At 39.3% G+C, this 23,985-nt stretch overlaps 1 protein-coding gene across 2 annotated transcripts; it reads right to left on the reverse strand.

Annotated features, from left to right (window-relative positions):
• Positions 1-8,036: 8,036 nt before the first annotated feature.
• On the reverse strand, positions 8,037-15,810 carry LOC125777187 (histone-lysine N-methyltransferase, H3 lysine-79 specific-like). Of its 2 annotated transcripts, XM_049451461.1 has the most exons (3): positions 12,748-15,810; positions 12,495-12,677; positions 8,037-12,436 (listed from the first exon to the last, which is right to left on the reverse strand). In XM_049451461.1, the coding sequence occupies exon 3, from the start codon at positions 12,275-12,277 to the stop codon at positions 11,807-11,809; it is 471 nt and encodes a 156-aa protein (XP_049307418.1). In that variant the 5' UTR covers positions 12,278-12,436; positions 12,495-12,677; positions 12,748-15,810; the 3' UTR covers positions 8,037-11,806. The 2 variants fall into 2 exon arrangements, with proteins under 2 accessions (XP_049307418.1, XP_049307417.1); XM_049451460.1 differs by having other exon boundaries at positions 12,495-15,810.
• Positions 15,811-23,985: the final 8,175 nt, after the last annotated feature.

Here is a 23,985-nt window from a genome sequence, read left to right on the forward strand (position 1 = left end):
AAACCACTTGAGACAATTTTCAAGCCCACGCCAAAACCTCCGGCGAGGATAGAGAGATGGCTTCTCAGGTTGCAACCCTACAAGTTCAAAGTTGTATACCGGGCTGGTAAAGAAAACATAGCCGACTCGGTGTCTAGACTATCTAAAATCCAACGGACAAGCTCATTTGATGACGGCTACAACCACTCAATCTTCCATATTGTTGAGAATGCGACACCCTCAGCGATGGGAATAAGCGAAATCGCGGCAGAGAGCGCAAAGGACAAAGAGTTAGTAGACACCATAACATGCGTTAAAAATGATCTATGGTCAGCCAATAAGGCAAACGTTTATTACCCGTTTCGGTACGAGCTATCAGCTGTTGGTGATATTTTGCTTAGAGGATCTCGCCTTGTAATACTCAAGACACTGAGGGAGACAATTTTGAGACTAGCGCACGAGGGACACCCGGGAGAGTCAGCGATGAAGCGTAGGCTACGATCAAAGGTGTGGTGGCCGTTGATAGGCAGGGAGGCAGACAATTTCGTAAAAAGATGTGTCAATTGCTTACTATGTAGTGTCCCAACCACCAATGCAAAGACATGTGTTCCCAAATGGTCCCTGACAGTGTGTTGCTACCGATCTATTGGGTCCTCTTCTTAACAACGACTACACACTTGTCCTTATTGATTATTATTCCCACTACCAAGAGGTAAAATTCCTAAAAAAAAATCACGTCTGATGCCATTATTTCCGTCACGCAAGAGGTGTTTAGTAGATTGGGCATACCTAACTCAATAAGGGCGGATAATGGCAGACAATTCACCAGCTCCGAATTTAAAAGCTTCTGCAATAATCACAACATCACTTTAATTACGACTTCCCCATATTGGCCGCAGGCGAATGGGGAAGTTGAAAATATGAACAAGTCCTTAGTAAAGAGGTTAATAATCGCACACAACAACAAACGAGACTACAAGAAGGAGATCGAGGAATTTGCATTGATGTCACGCCTCACGGTACAACAGGATCCTCATCCTCAGAGCTCATGTTTAATCGTGTCGTTCGAGATAAAATCCTAGGTATTCAAGACTTAACAGACGACATGTTGGACTCGGCTGCCCGAGATTATGACATTATTAACAAATGGAAAGGGAAAGAGAAGGCGGACATGAGACGAAAGGCAAAAGAAAGCGACATTGAGGTAGGGGATAAGGTCTTATTAAAGAACGTGGTATTCGTGCACAAACTTACTCCAAACTTCGATCCGACGGAGTACACAGTAAAGGAAAGGAGTGGCAATGAGGTGATAATAACAGCTGGAGAAAAAACGTTAAGAAGAAACATTAGTCACATCAAAAAGCTACCAGCATCCGAAACAATCTCAGACAACGGAAGTAATCTTACGACTTCAGGACAATCCATGCAGTGCGGTCAACCATCACAACAAATCTCAGCTGACGCCACTTCATCAACGGGAAGCCAGAGGCTTAATAAAGATAAAAGAAAGACGAAAATAAGGAAGGGATGTAAAGACCCGCACTAGTGTTGTGTGAGCGTGGGAGACACAACGATTCAGAGTAACGAACATGAATATGAGTTAGTTGAATATGAACTCAATAAAATATCATATTTCCATTGCATAGCATTACCGAGAATAATTGTATTTATTATCGGATTGTTTAGAAGTAAACAAGTAGGTGAGGTATTACACATACTATATAAACAAATCACTCAAATTTGAAGAATAACTACTTATTTTATGAAAACATACAAAACCGTAGAAATTATTTGATTCCTATATATAATTTGTTGTCCTTAATTTGGACACAAAAGTATTAACCACTTTAACATCCGTTTGCTAAAAATGCTGACGTTTTACATGCAAAATCATTTAATTCAATTTAAAGGGTTTACAATTATTTAATGTATTTAAATTTATAAAAAATAACAAATTATTTTTTAATTTAATTATTTTATTTTATTATATTTAAACGACGAAAGTATGTAGGTAGGTGTACGGAGCGGGTAAGTTGCATATCAGACCGCTGGGGGATCGCAGGAGGGATTTTCGTGACTCCGCATATGATCGAACGTATGTATAAAACGAAAGTGTGTCAGCGAGGAGTGTGTGACGAATTGTTAGCGAAAATTGCGACGCGCGGGATGGGTGTCGAAAAACGAATGTGTTTGCTGTAAATTTGTCCATTCTTTTTGTTGATGAAGTTGATATATAGGTGTGGTGAGTTGTATTGGTGTTGTGTTATGCGGTGATGTTTGAGCATCGGATGTGGTGTACTGCGCAGTGTTCCCTTACTTGCGCCAGTTTCTCCCAGGTTGAGTGAAGGAGGGAGGCTTAACTCATTTAAACACTTGCCATTTCATACAAAAAAAATTAAATCATTCGAATATGTTTTGTCCGGCACTGTACATCGTAAACATGCCATGAAAGTGCTCCAACGACCCCAACAGATTTTGTTATCTGTATAGAGAATAAACTTTGAAATATCAGCTTCGTAAGTTCACGATGTTAATTAAGTGAACTCTGCAGTTTACACTATTTTGGATTTCCTGTGAGGAATCAAGATTAATACTGGGTTCCGCATATATTGAGTAGTCGAAAAAGTCTTTTCGTGTTTCTAATCAAACTTGAACTTATTTTTTTTTTATATTAATACCAATAAATAAATAAAAAAATATGTACCATTTTGGTCGACCACTCTTTGCCATTTATACGCTAGAGACATTATGCCATCAGTATAAAACTGTCATCAGTGTAAATTGAAATTTCGAAATTTCCAGAACGGAAGCGAGCGAATCATTGTTGTGCTACACGAACTGATACAGTTACATCGTCTCTTCACAAATTTCATTGGTGGCTTGAGTGGCTATACCGATTTTCTCTTTCTTTTTTCAACTTCCCCGAATTAAATTTGTTGGTTAAATGGGTCTTAATATCTCACCTTTCCAATACTTTATGGTATGACACAATGTGGAGATATAAGACTGCACCGACAACTATTGACAAAATACGAAAATATTTTTTCGATTACCCATATTGTGTTACGTTTGTGTGACTACTATTAAAATGGCATTAACAAGGACCCAGACACATTTCATTTGCTATACCTATGATTTGAATTTATATTTTTGTTTGACTCAAACTATAGGCATTAGAACGAAGTCCGACGTCATTTCATTTCCGGCTAGTTTGCGAGCTGTGAGTGACGAACAAGAGGAGAGGTTCGATCAGGACATTTCCCTCACGGGGAAGCACCTTCAATGGGGAATGGAGCGCCGGAATGCTGGCAGATTATTGTAATTTTCTTATCTGGTTCAAGGTTGAATTAATAAGCGTATGATTTTGAATTCATTTGTGTATCGGTAATCACTGCAATTTCTGCATGTATTTTTTAGTGTATTTGAATTCTTTCTCTTATTCTTATTTTTGTACTGGGTTAATATTTTTCAAAGGTGACTTGTTTGATTTTGCTACGACCAACCCTGCCAGCTAAAATCAAAAGTGATCAAAAATTATTAAAATACTAGTTTTTGTAACCTTCAGAACTGGGGAAAAACCTGGTGATGGCGGCGTAACAATTCACCACTTTCTCCTTACACCTACATATACGTGTAATCATGCATTACTTTTGCACTTATACAGAAGTGCCATACAAAAAACATATAACTGAATTGCTCTAATTTCCCTTATCGTCAGCTGACACTGGGTCGAATTTTCGAATTTCTTATATAAAATATTTTTAAAATTTCAAACATAATTTTAAATTTGAAATTATTTATTTATTTTTTTTGATTTGTTTTATTTGTTTGAAATCTAAAGTTAACCTAAACTGATTATTACGCTTTGTTTTGCTAATTATAATCGGCAACAAAATATAAACGGTTAAAGCTATTATAATACGGAAAAATATATGTAAGAGGTTTTTCAATAAGAGCGACATCCTTATTGCTGTGAAAGTATATTCGATGCCAATATGTATTGAACTCGATTTCATTTCCGACTGTTTTCAAGCACAAATCATCCGATTCGGCTGCAATTTCATGTTCGATATTCGTGAGATAACACGTTTACCAATAAATCGATTGTGACATTCGCTGTGTGGCTTGTGGCGCCGTCCTGTTGGAACCACATATTGTCCAAGTCCATATCATTCAATTCGTGCCAAAAATTTTCGGTTGTCATTGAGCGGTAGTGATTCTCATTTACTGCCGGTCTTAATTATCACGGAAGAAGTACGAGCCAATGACGCCGCCGGCTCATAAACCACATTAAACCGTAAATTTTTCGAGATGTAATCGAGTATGTGTGATTCAGCCAGAAATGAGCCTCATCATTGAATATGATTTTTTGATGAAAATACTGTTCATTTTCAAGTCGTTGCTCAGCCCAATTCACGAACATACGACGAGGTCAAGAGGTTTCAGTTATTGCGTCAATTTGATCTTGTAAGGATGTAGGCCAAGATCTTTTCGCAAAATTCGCCACAACTACATCACAGAGATGCCCAACGCTTGAGAACGACATGTGAGAGACTGATTTGAGTCTTCCTCAATTGATGGTCTAGCGGCAGTAATATTCTATTTTTCTACTAGACACTCAATTGTTGATCTGACAGGACGATTATGACGACCATAAATTGAACGTAACACTCTTAAAGCTACTGACTCCGATTCGGTACAAAGTTCTAATAATTTTCGACTCGTTGTTGGATGGTATATCTTTTCATGATGAAATGGGAAACCTTACTGAAAAAACAAATTCGCTTAATGATTTAATAAACTCAACTCAACCCACGGGTATCTTAATTATACCATGGCGGCCACGCTATGAGTTTGTTTGCTGACTGCGCAATTACATCCGCTCATTTGTTTATTGTGGATGTCATACAAGGTCTGTCGCAAAAGAAACAGAACTTTTTAAATATAACTGTTTCTGGTGGCGCCACCTATTGGTGGGTATATGAAATAAAAAGTTTGATCTCATGTTGAAATTTCGTAAAAATTTTAAGACAATTGGATAACTACAATCGACGTTATCGATCAAAAAGTGACAGCAGCTTTTGGTCATCAGTCGTAAAACACATATAAATGCATATGAAGACAATACTGATTTGTTTTTACGATTCCGAGGGTATTGTATACCGAGAGTTCGTCCCACCTGGCCAAACGATTAATGCTGTGTTTTACCTTGGGGCTATGAAGCGTCTCTTGTCACGCATTCGACCACAATACCGTGAGGCAGGGTCCTGGCGCCTGTTGCACGACAATGCGCAGTGTTATCGGTCGACGCTTGTCACTGATTTTTTGACAAAAAACTCCATATTAACCATTAATCACTCACCCTACTCACCTGATCTGGCACCCTGTGATTTTTACCTATTTGGAAAACTTCATTTGCCCATGAAAGGACACTGGTTTCAGGACATTTCAGCTATCCAAAAAATATCGACGACCGATATTTTCAAGAGCATTCCGAAAAATGACCTTAAACACTCATTTGAAATACTAGTTACCGGGCTAAACGTTGTATCGAAGCATAAGGAAAGTACTTTGAATAAAAAAATATAACTTTTGAAAAATATTATTATTCGACAGACCTTTTATACTATATACATATATATATTATCTGGTCAACAATTTCAACAATTTTGAGACTGTTGACTGTCAATCATTCAATAACAACAACAATCAACAATCTCGAGAACGTTGACTTTTGTTAGCTACTCCCCCCCAAAGTTGCTAACAGTCCTTGATTATTTTGTAGTTACCAATGGCCCTTTATACTTACTTTTTTTGTCTTTCCTTCAAGATTTGCCTGATAATGATAAAGCCACTACAATGAGAGCAACACCGACCTTAAAATAAATTTTATGTCATCCGGCAGATTCGTTTCGTGTCGTTACTGATGATATTGAAGAGATAACCCTGTTCTACCTCGCGTTCTGTCTCTTTTTTCACTTTGATATATTCTGTATCATTGGTGATTGCAGAAGAACGGAAAGTGATAAGATATATCCCGTTTGTAATATTCTCTGTACCTTCGTCTATACTGACTTTTGCTCTACTTGTGTGATGTTTTTTTTTGCCGGAGGGGGAATCTTACATACATAGATACTGCTACTTAACTTTAGAAGTATGCACGATTCGTACTGCCCGCTTTGGGTGCACCTCTTTCGGGACCACGCCCAGTCAGTATTACATACTGTTCTGGACTTGCGAAACGGGACGCTAACGTACTAAACCCTAACTCCGTCTCCTGTAGCTTTATTGAGGCCCTGTGGGACCGCTGTTAGGCATTTCATCGCAGGACAAGCTTAGCCTGTGGGCTCACGTGATTAGAGCGATATTCGCTGCTCTAGATTCACTCCTTCTTTTCTGTTCTGCTCTTCTCAGGTCATGGAGTACCACGGCTGTCATCTTCTCCATTAAATTCCTTACATTCCTCGAGTGCAACATATAGGTCACTATATTGTCTGGCGTTATCCGGTTGGATACTTCCTTTTCCAAAGATAGTCGCTCATTTGCATATTTCCGACAGTGGAAAAATATGTGTTCGGCGTCTCGCTATTGCTACCACAGAAAGAGCAAGCTACTCCCTCCTCGTGACCGTACTTATGCAAGTACTCCCTGAAGCATCCATGTCCTGTTAGGAACTGTGTCATATAGTGATCTACCTCTCCGTGTTTTCGTTCCATCCATGCTTGTATGTTACCGATTAAGCGGTATGTCCATCTCCCCTTTCTTGATGTATCCCAGCGTGTTTGCCATTCGTTTAAGCTGTCTTGTCTTTCTACTCTACGCTCTGCCACTGTTAGTTTTCGGCCTGCGCTTTTACTTTTATCGTATATTCGCTTCGAGAGCCATTATGTCTGGAGGCATAATTCCTGCTAGAACCCCGACAGCTTCATTAGAAAGCGTGCGAAATACACTGAGTATTCTAATAGCGCTCAACCGGAACACCGATTGTGCCACTAATGCACTATATGGAGCCAATGGTCCGAATTAAACGCGTTTCTCATATCAAATGTGACGACTGCACAATATTCTTTGTTCCCGTACATCCACCTGTCTCCTTCAATAGCCTTTTCTGCTATACCTGCAACTTTTTTGATTGCATCAAGAGTTGAACGCTTTCTACGAAAACTATATTGGTTATCAGAGAGACTACCATCTCCTTCTAAATGATTTTCTAGACGGGTACAGATTATCCGCTTCAGGATTTTGCCCATCGTATCGATCATACAGAGCGGTCGATAGGAACTTGGTTCTCCTACCGGTTTGTTTGGCTTCTGTAGTAGTACCAGTCGTTGTACATTCCAAATTTTTGGAAACACTCCTTCGCGAAGGCAACGTGTGTATAAATCCGAAAATGGCTGTGGATGATAGCTGATCGCAATTTTAAGAGCCCTATTCGGAATACCATCTAATCCTGGTGCTTTGCTATTTTCAAAGCGCTTAACAGCTTGAACAACTTCCTGCTCGGTGATTTCTGGCGCATCTGCGACTTCTTCGCGATAATAATTTCCTTCTTTGTGATTCTGTTGTGGGAATAGGGTTTCTACAACTTTTTGAGTAATGAAGGTGCTATTTGCCACCTTTAATCCTTGACATTCCAATCTTTTACGCTGCTCCCCACGGATTTTCGTCCACTTTTTCGCATAATTCTTTGAAACATGTCATTTTGCTCTTTTTAATTGCCTTTTTTAGGTCGTTGCGTTTCTTTTTGAATGCTTCTCGCTGGCTGTCACAATTCAAGCTGCCTATGTTTCGTTGAAAACGGCGCCTCGCTTTGTGACTTTCACTTCTCACAGATTCGATTTCTCGATTCCACCAATAAGCAGGCTTTTTCTGTGCGGCTTTCGTCTTTTCATTCATAGCGGCATGTATTGTACCAACAATTTAGCCTGTTGGTCTATGTCATCACTTCCGTTCACGTTTTCATCCAGCATTAACTTATAAAGCTCCTCATCTAGGGTTTCACTTCTCCACCCCTTGGACTGCGCCTTTTGGTTGCAAACATTTCGGTGTTGCATACTCTTGCTGACACTTAACATTATAGCTAAATGGTAACTTTGGGTATAAATGTCGCATATCCGCCAGTCTATATATCGATATAGCACCCTGCCGACAAAAGATATATCGATAATGGAGCCACGCCCATTCTTCTAGAAGGTGTTTTCTCTTCCTGTATTAAGCAGTACTACGTCTAAAACAGCAAATGCTTTAAGTAATGCGCTACCTCTCAAATTTGTATTTTTGCTGCCCTATTCTATGTAGCGCCCAGGCATTAAAGTCACCTGCAATTATATTAGGTGTAGTTGTCATCGCATCCTTTACCAAGTCGTCAAGTATTTTTTCATATTCAGCATGTGGTATACTTGGCGGTATATAGCAGCTGTAGAAATAAATCTTCCATATTTTGGCTCTTGTATAGTATGCCTTGTCAATTAATGGTTTGTCTTGCATCATCTTATCTCCGCAAACCGATATTGCAACCTTTTTTGTGGTGTCGGAAATCCACTTGTCAGAGCCTTTATTTTTATATTGTTCACAGATTAATGCAACGTCTATTTTATTTTCGTATATGTTTTGCGTCAGGAGATCCTGGGCCGCTTCGCAGTGGTTCAGGTTTATTTGTAGCATTTTCATCTTTTAGGTTTTTTGATTGCTGCTGTATATTTGGGGCATTTCCGGCTTCCTATCTGATGGTTTATGTTTGTACTTCCACTCTGTTTACATGCCTTGCAGGAAGGATTGTTAACACAATCTTTGGCGAAATGACCCTCCTCTCCACATTTGATACAGCACTTGCTCCTATCTTCTGGATTGCTGCATGCTTTCGCCAAATGTCCATACTGTAGACATCTGAAAAATTTCTTCAGTGTGGTTTTTCCCGAATTCTACAGATTGTCCAGCCGACTTTAATCTTTTGCGCTGCCAGTAGGTGCTTTGCTTCCTGCGCATTTGAGTGCCTGCATATGCTGGTCTAATGCTTTTAATACACTCTTCACTAAATAGGCGAAGCTCTTCAAATTCTGAACTAATTGCTTGTGCTATATCGTCTTTCGTCGTGTTATCGTCCAAGTCACTCACTTCACTGTAGTTTCTTGTGTTAGAGATCTTATTCGTACCCGATCTCCTAGTATCTTCACTATCTTCTCCCTATATTCCTTAGTACTTCCTGTCTGCGCCTTCTTTAGCTCTAACTGTATCTCTCCTTTAGCTGTCTTTTTAATTATTGAGACATTTTCGCCAAGCACTTGCAGATTTTCGTTCTGTTTAACCGCCCGAAGTATGTCTGCGTAAGACATGCCTCCTGTTTTTGCGATAACAATTGCTTCCGTTAGCTTTTGTATCATATCTCCAAGTTTATACATATGATCACGTTGCGCCTGTGCTTCTGTCAATATCGGGATGTTCTCCTGAAGCGTTGGAGGTGACGATTTCGACCTCACTGGTCTTTGGGCGGAGGGCACCTTCACTGGTGATCTATCCAAACGCGAAGCTTGTTTAAAGTTTATTTACTCCTAAAATCGTATATTGGCTGCTGACACCACTAGATTTGTTGCTGCTATTGTTGTTTGTGTGTGTTTTTTCATTAATTGTCTCCATTTATCAGTTTAACCAGCGCATCTTGTGCAGGGAAGCGGGCCGAAATAGACAGGAACGTATGTACCCTCCGGAGCTATGCCCCTAACTCAGTTCCCTGAGGCCTGTCCTTCACTTTACCGGTTCTGGAAAACTCGAACCAACCGGCACTCGCCCGGAGCAACGCAGTCTACTAGTTCGGCGCCCAATGTACACTTCCTGACAAGGGCCCGAAGGGGCTGGTTACTGATTCACATCGTAGCTGACACTTCGGTAGAGCTGACTCACATCACCCTCTCCACACCACCAGTGAAAACAGCTGGTGATGCTTCAAGGGACTCCCAGTGCGCCCCGGTATGGAGTGGTCTTATTTGCAGCCGCACCTAACATGGTGAACAGACGCTGACCAGGAAGCCGCTAACTGTGAGTCCGTCGTGTCGATCAAAAGATCGGTCACCTATATTACAGAGGCAGCAGCTATTCGCCTCTGTCGCAGAAGTTTCATCGGCTTGGCTGGCTTTTATACCGCATCCTCCACTCCTGCCGCTCATCGTCGGGGGTTGCTTATTCGTTTTAACTTATTTTGCAACTAACCTGCTACTACAGGCCGTCCGGCTATCCGCGACATGATTGTTTCTGAATTAAAGGCAGATGCCTTGTCGCAATATATTAGGGGTATTCGGAATCTGTTGTATTCGTAGTAATTATTTACTCTTTTTACAACGAATTCAGAAATACACAAGAAAATCGCGAACACACCCATTGTAATGTCGTTGTAAAATTTGCCGAACAGCTGATTTTTGTGCCACAACAAATAAACAAAAGTGAGAAATATGCCATGAAAAAGCGGAAAAACTAAAATATTAGATTTTATTGTTGATAATTGTGAAAATCAAATTGCTGATGTGAACGGTAGGTAACTTAAATACTTTTTAATAAAGAGCTATTTTTTCGAGTTCCGTATTTGTAGATGCCGATGATGCAGCCGTGGATGATATTTTAGACTGCTCTATGGAAGAGGTGATCATTATATTGCAGTGCCGCCGAGGAATTGAGAAATTTATTCCAGAAAGTATAACTTGGTGTCTGGATGTGTTAAGTGAACTGGATGATACCAGGTTGAAGCAATTGTTAAGGGTGGATCGATTTCAATTCACTCATTTGGTTGGGTTAATTAAAACAGATGAGGTTTTTAATCGACTTCACTCCTGCAAACAGTTTTCTATAGAGTTGCAAGTTGCAGTTGTGTTATACAAACTTGGGGCTTACGGCGAAAATGCTTCCATAAGGAAAATAACTTCTATTTTTGGAATTGGCGATGGAAGCACAATTGGCGTTGTAAGAGAAAGAGTATTTAAAGCTTTCCAACGATTGGAGAGAAAAATTATATTTTGGCCAGATTACGCTGAAAGAAATTTAATAGTTTCCCAAACGTTCAACGAACTTCCATATTGCATTGGTTACGTAGATGGAACAGAGATTGCTCTTGCCGAAGCGCCCGTCCATAGCCACACGACGTATTTTTCAAGTGGTTTGTGACCACAAATGCAGAATTCGACATATTGTAGTGGGCCATGTGGGTAGCGCTCATGATGCTAAAGTATAAAAAACATGCGCTTTGTTTCTTGAAGAGTCGAAATTTTTTTCAGGATTTCAGTGGCTAGCAGGTGACTCAGCTTATCCGATTTCCAAAACGTTAATAACACCATATCGAAGCAACTCAAAGCAATTGAACATAGAAAAACGCACTGAATTTAATCGACACCATAGTAAGTATCGCGTACGAATTGAAAATTTTTTTGGGTTGTTAAAAGAGAAATTTGGTAGTCTAAAGGAGCTCAGAATGCGAATTCAAAACAGAGAAAGTCACAAATTTTGTTGTGATTGGTTTCGAGTCTGCTGCATTTTGCGCAATGTTTTATTAAACCAAAAGGAAATAGAGACAATATTTGTCGATTAAGAAAATCGAGAACCAAACCAACCAGAAGAAGAATTCCAAACTAATACCCGACAGGAAATCGAAATGAAGAGACAAGGTTTATAACATATGATGTTTGACTAGTAACAGTACAAGTTTTTTAAGTTAAAACTTAATTTAATAAACAAAATGTTTAATGAGGCACTCTTTCATATAACAATAGATTGTTGTTCCATAAATAAATAAAAGAAAATGTGTAATTTTTGGTTTCTGTTTTCTGAAAAAAACTTAGCTTCTGTTTTACTGATTGCATTTTAGTTCTAACTCATAACGTGCAAGCCGCTCCTTCATCTCCAGCTCCATAGTCAAAATTTTTAATTTATCCTTATTGTTCTCCTTTTCTATGGCTAATTTTTCTTTTTCCAGCTCAAACATCTTTTCGTGTCTTTCTTTTTCCAAAACAAACTTTTCCTTTTCTATACTTATCCGTTTTTCCTCCCTTTCCATGTAGTCTCTGTGTTTCTCCTTTTCTAATTCTAAACGTTGCATTTGTAGCTCATTTCTTTCCGATTGTAGTGCAGATAATTTGCTAATTGCTGTTTTCGGTGCCGATTTCCTCATCTTTTCAGCGAATTCTACTGCCTGGTTGTCATTTATATTTTGAGCTCGTTTAGAAGAAACTGGTGTTGCAATTTCGATATCATTCAGCAACGTATAAAATACATTATCATGTTCGATTTCAGTCGTTGTCGCAATTTCGTCAACGAACATACTACCACTGTCATATTCGCTCTGCTGAATAATTTCACATTCACCATGATTAGTTGTACCATCTTCGGACTGGAACACGTACTGTGTCGAGTCTGCCGATTTGCTTAAAAAATATGCTCTGCAATCGCTTATAATGGGGACACATCTTGCTCAATTTTTCTAAAAGCATAAAATAAATTACTAATAAAATATAAATTTCGAAATTCATTATACTTACGATCAATACTTTCGATACCTTGTTCCTCTAACAGGCCGGCGCCTGTCCCATTTTTCCACTGCTCTGCTTTGTTGTATGCGGTGCGCATGCTGCGTACTTTCCACCGAACTAAATTCCAATCTGCTGAGATTCCTGTTTCTAATAGTAATTTTTTGTAAAAAATTTGTTCAGAAGGAATCTGTACTATAAAGAGATATAAAAGCGTCCATACAAATAAATATAAACAAACAAAATAGGAATAGCTGCAAATTACTTCAAACGACGGATGCTCCTGCAAATAGTTAAGAACTTGTCCCACTTCTTCTTCTGTCCATTTCTTATTATGTTTTTCCCGCCGCCTTATTTTATCCTTTTTTAACTTCTGTAAAATAGACTTTTTATTAAAATATTTAAAAAAAAGCTTAGCAATAAAAACTTACAGCGTCCTTCATTTCAGCCATCCTTTTAATTGTGATCAGCTGTGAGAAATGTACAAAACAAAAACCACAATTAAAATAGGGTCGCACTATTGTATTTTCGTACACTGTTGTATTTGAATGGTATGTATATTTTGTTGTTGGATTTTTACTACATTTACTATAAAAACCACAGAAACCACGAATACAAAAATACAATGGCAAATACCACAGATCCCGAATACCTCTATTGTCTTAGTTTGTGGGAATAAGTTCAGAAGTTGAATAATGAGCATTTTTACATCGACTATCATACAAGGCGCAAGGGGTTGCATAACAGCAAATTTTGAGAATTTATCAATATGAGCCAGGATAGCATATTATGGATTTGGAATTAACCCAAGAGTTTTTTGAGATGTTTGGTTTTAGTGCATATTTTGCAATTTATTATAACGTCATTGGCTAATTTTTCTATTTTTGGGAAATAATAATTACGAGGTATTTGTTTCACGTTTTCTTGAGCGCCTCTATGCGTTTTGTTCCGTTGTGCTGATTTTGATATGTTCATAATGGTCGGTAATATCTATTACGAGATTTTTGAAATGCAAATTTGGTTACTAGAAGGTATAGTACCAAATTATTTTATATATTGGCAGTACATCGCTTTCACTGTCTGTGTGTTTTTTGTGTTTTTATCTGAGAAACTTACTAGATGCTTTATTTATGCGCCAAAGAAGGTCTTCACTCGTATCAACCATATAGGTTAATGATAGTTCGCTGGGAATCGTTGCAGCGTCTCATTGGACCTCATTCTCAATGGTATTTAGACTTTGTTGGAACAGGGCATATGCCACGATTAGTTCCTTGCCTGGTTTGTAAAATATGTTTACATTGTGTTCATCAATGTATAATTTCCACTTTTTAATATTAGCTATAGATACATGTTTTTCGGCTCAATATACTCCTTCATGGCCCTAACTTTTTCAAGATCAATTTCGTGGTCTTTTTCTGCTAAATAAATCTGATTATACCCGGACTTTAGATCTAAGGTTGTGAAAAATTTTGCCGGCCCTAGATTGGCTCGAATCAGAGCAACTCCTGGTATTGGACATTGATCAGCTACAGCTTGTCGGTTTAATTTCCTAAATTCGATAACTAATCGTTTATTTTATATTTATTAGTATCAACATCCTTTTTTGTCAACAACTGGTTTCATGGACGAGGACTTTGATGGTATAATGATGGCATTTTTAAGTAATTATTTGATTGCATTATTTAAGAAATCTGAAACTCCCAACGGATAATTTATTGGGAGTATTCAGACCGAACCTGTTAATTTGGTAATTCGTTATTTGATACTTCGTTAAAACAATTAACTGTGAACATACTTTTTGTTCTACCTCCGTAGTATGGTAAATTTTATTCCGAAACTGCTGATTCAATTTTATTAAAGAGTAAAAATGCCTCAACAAAGTGCAAAATCAACAAGTAAGGAAGGGCTAAGTTCGGGTGTCACCGAACATTTTATACTCTCGCATGAGAAACGACTCTATAGAGTTTGGTTGACATAGCTATAGTAGTTTCCAAAATATGTACAAAAAACTTAGTAGGGGGCGGGGCACGCCCACTTTTCCAAAAAAATTACGTCCAAATATGCCCCTCTCTAATGCGATCCTTTGAGCCAAATTTCACTTTAATATCTTTATTTATGGCTTAGTTATGACACTTTATACGTTTTTGGTTTTCGCCATTTTGTGGACGTGGCAGTGGGCCGATTTTGCCCATCTTCGAACTTAATTCTTATGGAGCATACGTGAAATACGTGTACCAAGTTTCATCGTGATATCTCAATTTTTACTCTAGTTACAGCTTTTACGGACGGACGGACGGACAGACAGACATCCGGATTTCAACTCTACTCGTCACCCTGATCACTTTGGTATATATAACCCTATATCTGACTCTTTTAGTTTTAGGACTTACAAACAACCGTTATGTGAACAAAACTATAATACTCTCCTTAGCAACTTTGTTGCGAGAGTATAAAAATTGTCAGTCATTTAATTGAAAATTATGTGGGGTAGATCAAATTTATTACTGGTAAGTATTAAAATTGATGTACAGAGGAGCATGGAACTAACTTTCAAATTATTTCAAGACATATTCAGTGAAGAAGAAGATTTGGTAGAAGATACCATTAACGAGGTGTATACGTATGATGATTTGCTTAGTACACTGAACTGTCGAAGAGGTGTAGAAAATATTGTTCTAAAGTCAATTCAGTGATACGATGATATTTTAACCACTATGAATGACAATCGGTTCCGGCAAATGCTGCGTGTAGACCGAACTCAATTTGCTCACTTATTGACCCTCATATCAAGTGACGAAGTTTTCAAAAAAGTAGTGGCATGCAATTCCCTATTGAGTAGCTAGCTGTCGTTCTATATAGATTGGGCTGTTCTGGAGAAAGTGCATCGGTACGAAAAATTGCGTCAACTTTTGGGATTGGTGACGGAGGAACGTTAACAAATATTACTCGCAGATATTCAAGGCATTTTTAAAACAACTCCATTTTGTGTAGGTTACGTGAATGGCACAGAAATAAAACTCGCCGAATCCCCAATAAAAAATCATGAAGCGTTCTTTTCCCGAAATCATATACATAAGTATATGTATGCAATTTAAGCTCAAATGGTTTGCGACTACAAGCTAAAAATTCGCGATGTTGTCGTTGGCTACAGTGGCTCTACTCACGATGCAAAAATATTTAAAAACTGTTCACTAAACACTTAGTTAGCCAAGATTCTTTTCAGGACAGGAGTGAATTGCTGGAGACTCTGCTTATCCCCTCAGTAATACTATTATAACGCCTTACATAAGCAACTCTCAACAATTTGAACTACCTAAAAGAGAAGAATTGAACACTATTTCGACCTATTAAAAGAGCGATTTTGTAGTCTAAAGGAGTTCAAGGAAGAAACGATCTCAAATAGTTTTGAATTAAAAAGACAATTGTTATATCATCTTATGTTTCCAAATACTGTTTAATTTAATTAAAAATTATAATTAAATCAAAAATTAATTTTTCATTTTTATATACATATAAAAAATATGTATCACTTAAGATATCACATTTAGATACATTTGTACATTCTTAACAATTATTATTCATAAAAATAGCATATAAAATTCATTTTTATTACATCAACATTCTTCAAAATTATTATACAGTAGCGGACAGTGAAATCCGGACAACTAGAAAATCATAGTTTTCCTTTATTATTTTATTGGAATGTTTAAATTTTTTATTTTAAAACAATAATATATATCTTATGCGTTAGTCTTAAGCGTAAAAAAGGCAGTTTAGTTTTTTTTATTTATTTTAGATATTGTATCATTTTGGTAACAGTGACAATTTTTTTTTATTTACATTAGAGAAATGATTTTATAGTTTTAGTTAAAGAAAATATTAATCTATACAAGACCACTCTTTTTAGTATTTTGTAGAACCTCCTTTGCTTTTTATAACTGCTTTTATGCGCTCGGGTATTGAATTTATGAGGTTTTTTATTGTTACTGCTCCAATACCAATATACCAAGCTTCTTCGAGAATTCCATTCAGCTCTGCTAAATTCTTTGGTCTCTTCTGTGCTACCTGATCCTTCATTATAAACCAAAGGTTCTCAATGAGATTGAGATCCGGACTGTTACTTGGCCACTTCAAAGTCGAAACCCCCATTTTTGAAAAATAATTCTTCACCTTAAAGAAAGAAAAAAGAATAAGTATAAAATTTTTAACTAAAATTATAGCAATAAACTCTTGTTGTACAAAAACATAAATACTTAGTATTTTGGAACGATGGCAGGGCGCAGAGTCATCCTGAAAAATAAGGATATCCGCTCGTGAAAAGTGGTTTTTCATTGAAGGTATTAAACTGGTTTCAAGTATCTCCTTATACTTATTCCCATAGACAGTTTTTGAACACATTCGTTCTTGAACCGCTCACCTCTTTTCCGTCCCACGTAGGACATACCGTCGCTGCAAAAATGTTAAATTTGGACTCAATTGAGAATATTACATTTCGCCAATAAAGTTGAATCCAATTTTGATGTTCTTTAGCCCATCGCAAACGGGTTTGATGCATTTTTGAGGTTGAAAGTGGTTTTTTGGCGGCCCGACGAGCGTTCAAACCAAATTCTTGAAGCCTTCGACGAACAGTTCCTGCGCTAACTTCCATACCGACATCTTCAAATAACTCCACTTTAATGTCCTTAGCAGTTTTGAAGCGATCCCTCAAGCTGATAGAACATATCACCCGATCTTCCCTGGAACTTGTCTTCTTTGCTCCAGAGCCAGTTTTTCTCCTAAGAGATCTGGTTTTATCGAAATTTTTTAGAAATTCTCCGATGGAAGACTCGCTGAAGCCTACTCTATCACTAATTTCCCGAATGGTCAGATTTTCTTTTCAGAAAATCGAAATATTACTTTTTTGCAATTCGGACTTTTTTTAATTTGGCATATTTAAACTTTAACAAAGCATAAGCACGAAATAAACTTTGAAACTATTGAAGAAAAAACCAAAAATTGTTAAAAAACGTGTACAGAGCACTAATTTATGAGGAAGAAAAAACCTTTCCGCAAAAATTTACACTTGTCGGTTAAAATCGTGCTTTAAATACAAATCGACGGGTTCACTGTCCGCTACTGTACATAACAATAGCAAAAGCGTGTACATACATAAAATTGTTATATATTATATTTGTACTTTAGTTCAATCATTGCCAGTCTTTCTTTTTGCTCTAACTTCAATTTTTTTATTTCAAACTCCTTATTTGACTTTTCTCTGGTCAATTCTAGCTTTAACTTTTCCAAATTTAACTTTTCTTTTTCAATTGCTATTTGTTGCTCAAAAAACTTTTCTCTTCTCTTTACTAAGAATATTCTTTGGAGCACGTTTTTCACTTTTTCGAGGAACGACGAAAGGGTAGGAGGAAATGTTGCTACCTCTGCTCCTACTGTTGTCTGTTCTGCTTTGTCATTAAGTAAACCCGATGGTTCCACAGATTGTGATGATTCGGCTGCAATTTCCACTACCTCTACAATGTCTGCAAACGCGCTGCAGTATTCAGCACATCAGGGTTGTACGTCTCTACAACACAATTGGCTTCGGATTTACTCCCAAAAGTGTGAAAGTTTTTTTGAAAGAACGGGGAATTATTAAAAAACCAAAGCTAATTGCATAAAGAACTACCTCAATTTCCACATTTTCTAGCAAATATTCTAGAAGTAACTGGTTTTCCTCCTCACTCCATTCTTTTTGAGGCTTTGCCCTTCTGCGAATTTTCTTTGCAAGTTCCACTGAAAATAAGTATTTAATGAAATAATAAGCAATTATTTGTTGAAGATATAATTACTTTTGCAAAATTTTTCCTAAATTCACGAAGTGAGCACCAAAATTATTTTTCTGTTTAAAATGTTTAAGTCAACGAACACCAAACTTATTTTCCCGTTAAAAATTTATAAAGCAACGGAAAACAAACAAACAGCTTGATGTGATATTACCGAGTAACGTAAAAATTATCAAGCTTGCCAGATTGATAATTCGTTACTCGGTACTTCATGTAAAAAACTACCGAATAACGACTAACGAATTAACAAGGCTGGTCTAAATACCCCTATTATATTTAAATTGGTTCCTTGTCCACAGTGAGAAACGTACCGATGTCCGCAGTGTTATGGCAGTGCCACCTTAGAATTCGAAAATGACTTTATTCCTTTTAGTATAGTGCATCTAAAATTCTTTTAATTGTAGTGCCCACATACTACAATGTGGCAAACATCTGTGAAGTTTTCATTGTCACATTAATGGTACTGCAATTGCTTAGATTTAATTAAAAGCGCTGTCTTGTAAGCTTAACGGTACTATAATGGCGTCAAATAAAGTTAGATTATCTGGCACAAAAAAGGGTGAAGTTTGAAGATTTTCATCAGACATGTATTTGTTATTTTACTTCAGCAATAAACTGAGCTCACAGTGGAGGGGTTTTCCGTCCCTTTGCCAATTAATATTTTTAAAGTTCTCCGGTCCAGCTGTCATATTTTGGATGACAGCTATATAGCAATGTGTTATTATCACCTAATGATTTGTTGTCATTTTTGACTTCAATTTTCCATATTCCGATTCTTGTGAATTAGGGGAGCTTTGAACAAAGTTATTCAACTTCTGGAGCATTGGCCTCGTTACCCTATCACAATAGACTTCTCTTGACTCCGGACGTATTTGTTTTTTTTTGGTCTTCTTCGCCGCTATTTTAGGGTTTTGGAAAGCTGGTGTCATGCCTTAACCGAGAGGAGTAAACTTCAATTGGCTCCGGTGGTCTTCTTTTTTATTTTTCTCTTGGTTTGCCTGAATTGTTGTTTCTTGGCGAAATGCGGGTTTCCAATATTGTTCCGTTCGTTCTTAATATGTTTTCGTTTTTTAGAATATGAGCTCGTCTTATACTCCTTTTTGGTTTGTTTAATTTCGGCGGTACTATAAAGACAATAGATTTAAGTACCCGCCAGCGTCAAATGATTTGATGCAACATGAACAATCAGTTCTTCGGCATCACAATCGAGTAAATGGTATGGCTGGCTTCGGTTCAAATCTAATCATGTCAGTTCAATTGTTTGAATCGATATGAAACTAAGAGTACAGCAAATTTTTTTGCTGGAGATGCTCTATTGTTCCGCTTGTGCAATGCTCTACACATTTCCTGCAGTCTTTTCGTTCTGTCAACCCCATTATGCAGCCGTGTGCCGCCAACAGCCAGTGAATAGTTAGTATTACGATCATGTTCTAACAGACTTTTCTATCAAATGCTAGTAAGAATTTTTTATATTTCCGATCTACCGTTTTACATATGACTTTAGTAGTATTTTAGATTTTTTTTACCATGGTTCTATCTAGATCGTCGTATACACAATGCATGTGCTTCCCACTGTTGATCACATTTTCGGGTGTTAGCCGTACACTATTCTGGGCAATCTTGACCACTATTTGATTGCCCTCGACGCCTTTATAATCTGTCACATAGTAGAAGTGAAGTTCTAGCAACCCTTTCCACTACTGTCCGGCTTCCCAAGACACTTCTGGCCGATATGCGAAACGAGATTACTGCCTTGATTGCTGCTTGGCTGTCTACGTAGATATTGACTGTGGAATTGCTTGTAGTTGCTTTAGAGTCCAGCTCCACCCCTTTCGCAATAGCAAAGATCTCACTTCGAAATATACTGGAGAAAATAATTCGAGCTGCAATTATGAGAGTGTACAACTGCTGGCGTATGCCGATGATATTGATATCATCGGCCTCAACACCCGCGCCGTTTGTTCTGCTTTCTCCAGACTGGACAAGGACCCGCGGCCCTAATTTTCTCTAGCGTTTTCAGCAGAAAAGAAGTTAAGCTTTTTGACCTAAACCCTTTTGAGTAGATTGGATTGTTTCTATCTACCTTCGGTATGAAAACTACTCCAAACCGTCTTTAGCCATGGCACGGATAGACAGAGTACATTCCGCAGCATTGCTGGAATGATTCCGTCCGTGCCGGGAGATTTGTATGGGTTCAATGAGCGGATTGCCATTCTATTTTATTCATTTAATGATGTGTTCGGGAACGTTTACTAAAACATTCATTTCACAGCTAGGAGCCTTACAGCCTGGAAAGTGTACACTGGCTAGGTCTTGCGAATAAAACCAGGCGAAGCGGGGCTTTGGGATAATAGTTTCCCAAGTCTCGCCAACTCCTAGGTCTTTTCAAATCCACTACAAATGTTTTTCCAGGATTTTGGCTTTGCCCTGCGCACCAACTTTTTTAGTCCCTTAGAAAATCTTTATATTTGTTCCAATAGTCCTCGCTTTCTGCTAGCTTGGCACAGTTGAAGAATTCCAGCACTTTGTGTCTGCAAGATCAAGCTCCTTGTTTCACCAGGGAGGCTTCATTTTGTGCTTGAGTCGCAGCGTATAACATGCGTAGTGAAAAGCTGTATTTAGGACGTTCGCAAATGCAGTAACTCCCTTTTCAAGCTTTTCATGTAAGTTATACACGCAAGGTCTAAGTCTCTTGCTTTACAGTATCTGCCTGTAGAGATCCCAGTTTGTGACGGTGTGCTTAGCACTCTTCAGTTTTCTACCAGTGCACTTCTACTTGTGAATAGAGTTGTGTCGAGAATATTTTTGAAAGTGGGTGGATGGAGTCATGTGTAGAAGTTCACGCAAGTGAGGAAAGTTCTCTGATCGCCATTCACTTGGGAGAGGCCAGAAACGATTCTTTTACATATGACTCAAGCAGCTCACGACTTCCGGTCTTTGACCAAGTATCCTCTGGGTAGCCTAAGAACATCCGTTTGAAGGCGAGCTAAAGTGAGAAGGCGAAACATCCCCTGCATAGGGTTGTGCGCTGGGTTTGGGACCCGCCACGTAAAAAAAACACCCCCAATGAAAAAGCAAACACAGCCTCGGATGAGAGACCCCCCTTTTGATGACGACCATGGCAAACGAAATAAGGACTATGATTTGAGGGCATGCACCTGGAATGTCCGGTCCCTTAATTGGGAAGGTGCCACTGCCAGCTGGTTGATGTCCTCGTGAAAACAAAGGCTGACATCACCGCCGTCCAAGAAATGCGATGGACGGGACAAGGACAGAGACGAGTAGGTCCTTGTGACATTTACTACAGTGGCCATATAAAGGAGCGCAAGTTTGGTGTTGGATTCGTGGTGGGAGAGAGACTCCGTCGCCGAGTACTATCATTCACTCCGGAGAATGAACGTCTAGCCACAATCCGCATCAAAGCGAGGTTCTTCAACATATCGCTGATTTGCGCCCACGCCCCGACGGAAGAGAAGGACGATGTGACCAAAGATGCTTTTTATGAGTGCTTGGAGCGCACTTATGAGAAATGCCCCCGCCACGATGTCAAAATCGTGCTTGGCGACTTCAACGCCAGGGTGGGCAAAGAAGGACGACGGTCGGTAAATTCAGCCTCCACGAGGAAACATCCCCAAATGGGTTGAGGCTGATCGACTTCGCCGGGGCCCGAAATATGGTTATCTGTAGTACTAGATTCCAGCATAAGAAGATGCATCAAGCTACCTGGCTGTCTCCGGATCGAAAAACCACCAACCAGATCGATCATGTTGTGATAGACGGAAGACACGTCTCCAGTGTTTTAGATGTGCGTGCGCTCCGAGGTCCTAACATCGACTCGGACCACTATCTTGTTGCAGCCAAGATTCGCACCCGCCTCTGTGCAGCAAAAAACGCACGCCAACAAACACAAGGAAGGTTCGACGTCGAGAAGCTGCAATCACAACAGACAGCCGAACGATTTTCTACTCGGCTTGCACTCCTGCTCTCTGAGAGCACTCGTCAACAACTCGGTATAAGGGAACTGTGGGACGGCATTTCAAACTCCTTACGTACAGCTGCAACCGAAACCATTGGTTTTCGGAAGGTGCAAAAGAACAGCTGGTACGACGAGGAGTGCCGTGTCGCAGCGGAGAGAAAACAGGCTGCCTACCTCGCAACGTTACGATCGACCACAACACGTGCGGGATGGGATAGATACCGAGAGTTGAAGAGGGAAGCGAGACGCATTTGCAGACAGAAGAAGAAAGAGGCCGAAATGCGTGAGTACGAACAGCTTGATAAGCTGGCCGACAGGGGTAATGCTCGAAAATTCTACGAAAAAATGCGGCGACTTACAGAAGGTTTCAAGACCGGAGCATACTCCTGTAGAACCCCCAAAGGTGATCTAGCCACCGATGCCCAGAGCATACTTAGATTATGGAGGGAACACTTCTCCAGCCTGCTGAATGGCAGTGAACACATAACACCAGGAGAAGGCGAACCCGATTCCCCAATCGATGACGATGGAGCAGACGTTCCATTGCCCGGCCATGACGAAGTTCGAATAGCAGTTGCCCGCCTGAAGAACAACAAAGCGGCAGGGGCCGACGGATTGCCGGCCGAGCTATTCAAACACGGCGGCGAAGAACTGATAAGGAGCATGTATCAGCTTCTTTGCAAAATATGGTCGGATGAGAGCATGCCCAACGATTGGAATTTAAGTGTGCTATGCCCAATCCATAAAAAAGGAGACCCACAATCTGCGCCAACTACCGTGGGATTAGCCTCCTCAACATCGCGTACAAGGTTCTATCGAGCGTATTGTGTGAAAGGTTAAAGCCCACCGTCAACAAACTGATTGGACCTTATCAGTGTGGCTTCAGACCTGGTAAATCAACAACCGACCAGATATTCACCATGCGCCAAATCTTGGAAAAGACCCGTGAAAGGAGAATCGACACTCACCACCTATTCGTCGATTTCAAAGCTGCTTTCGACAGCACGAAAAGGAGCTGCCTTTATGCCGCGATGTCTGAATTTGGTATCCCCGCAAAACTAATACGGCTGTGTAAACTGACGTTGAGCAACACGAAAAGCTCCGTCAGGATCGGGAAGGACCTCTCCGAGCCGTTCAGACAAGGCGACTCCCTATCTTGCGACTTTTTCAATCTGCTGCTGGAGAAAATTATTCGAGCTGCAGAACTGAATCGAGCAGGTACAATCTTTTATAAGAGTGTACAGCTGCTGGCGTATGCCGATGATATTGATATCATCGGTCTCAACACCCGCGCCGTTAGTTCTGCTTTCTCCAGACTGAACAAGGAAGCAACGCAAATGGGTCTGGCAGTGAACGAGGGCAAGACGAAATATCTCCCGTCATCAAACAAACAGTCGTCGCACTCGCGACTTGGCACTCACGTCACTGTTGACAGTCATAACTTTGAAGTTGTAGATAATTTCGTCTATTTAGGAACCAGCATTAACACCACCAACAATGTCAGCCTAGAAATCCAACGCAGGATTACTCTTGCCAACAGGTGCTACTTCGGACTGAGTAGGCAATTGAAAAGTAAAGTCCTCTCTCGACGAACAAAAACCAAACTCTATAAGTCGCTCATAATTCCCGTCCTGCTATATGGTGCAGAGGCTTGGACGATGACAACAACCGATGAGTCGACGTTGCGAGTTTTCGAGAGAAAAGTTCT

This window comes from Bactrocera dorsalis, chromosome 3 (genome assembly GCF_023373825.1).
Source record: "Bactrocera dorsalis isolate Fly_Bdor chromosome 3, ASM2337382v1, whole genome shotgun sequence".
Taxonomy (NCBI): Eukaryota; Metazoa; Arthropoda; class Insecta; order Diptera; family Tephritidae; genus Bactrocera; species Bactrocera dorsalis.

Bases quoted from the DNA above. Each gene is read 5' to 3' on its own strand.
- LOC125777187 (XM_049451461.1), bottom strand. From the start codon at position 12,277: ATGTTCGTTGACGAAATTGCGACAACGACTGAAATCGAACATGATAAT.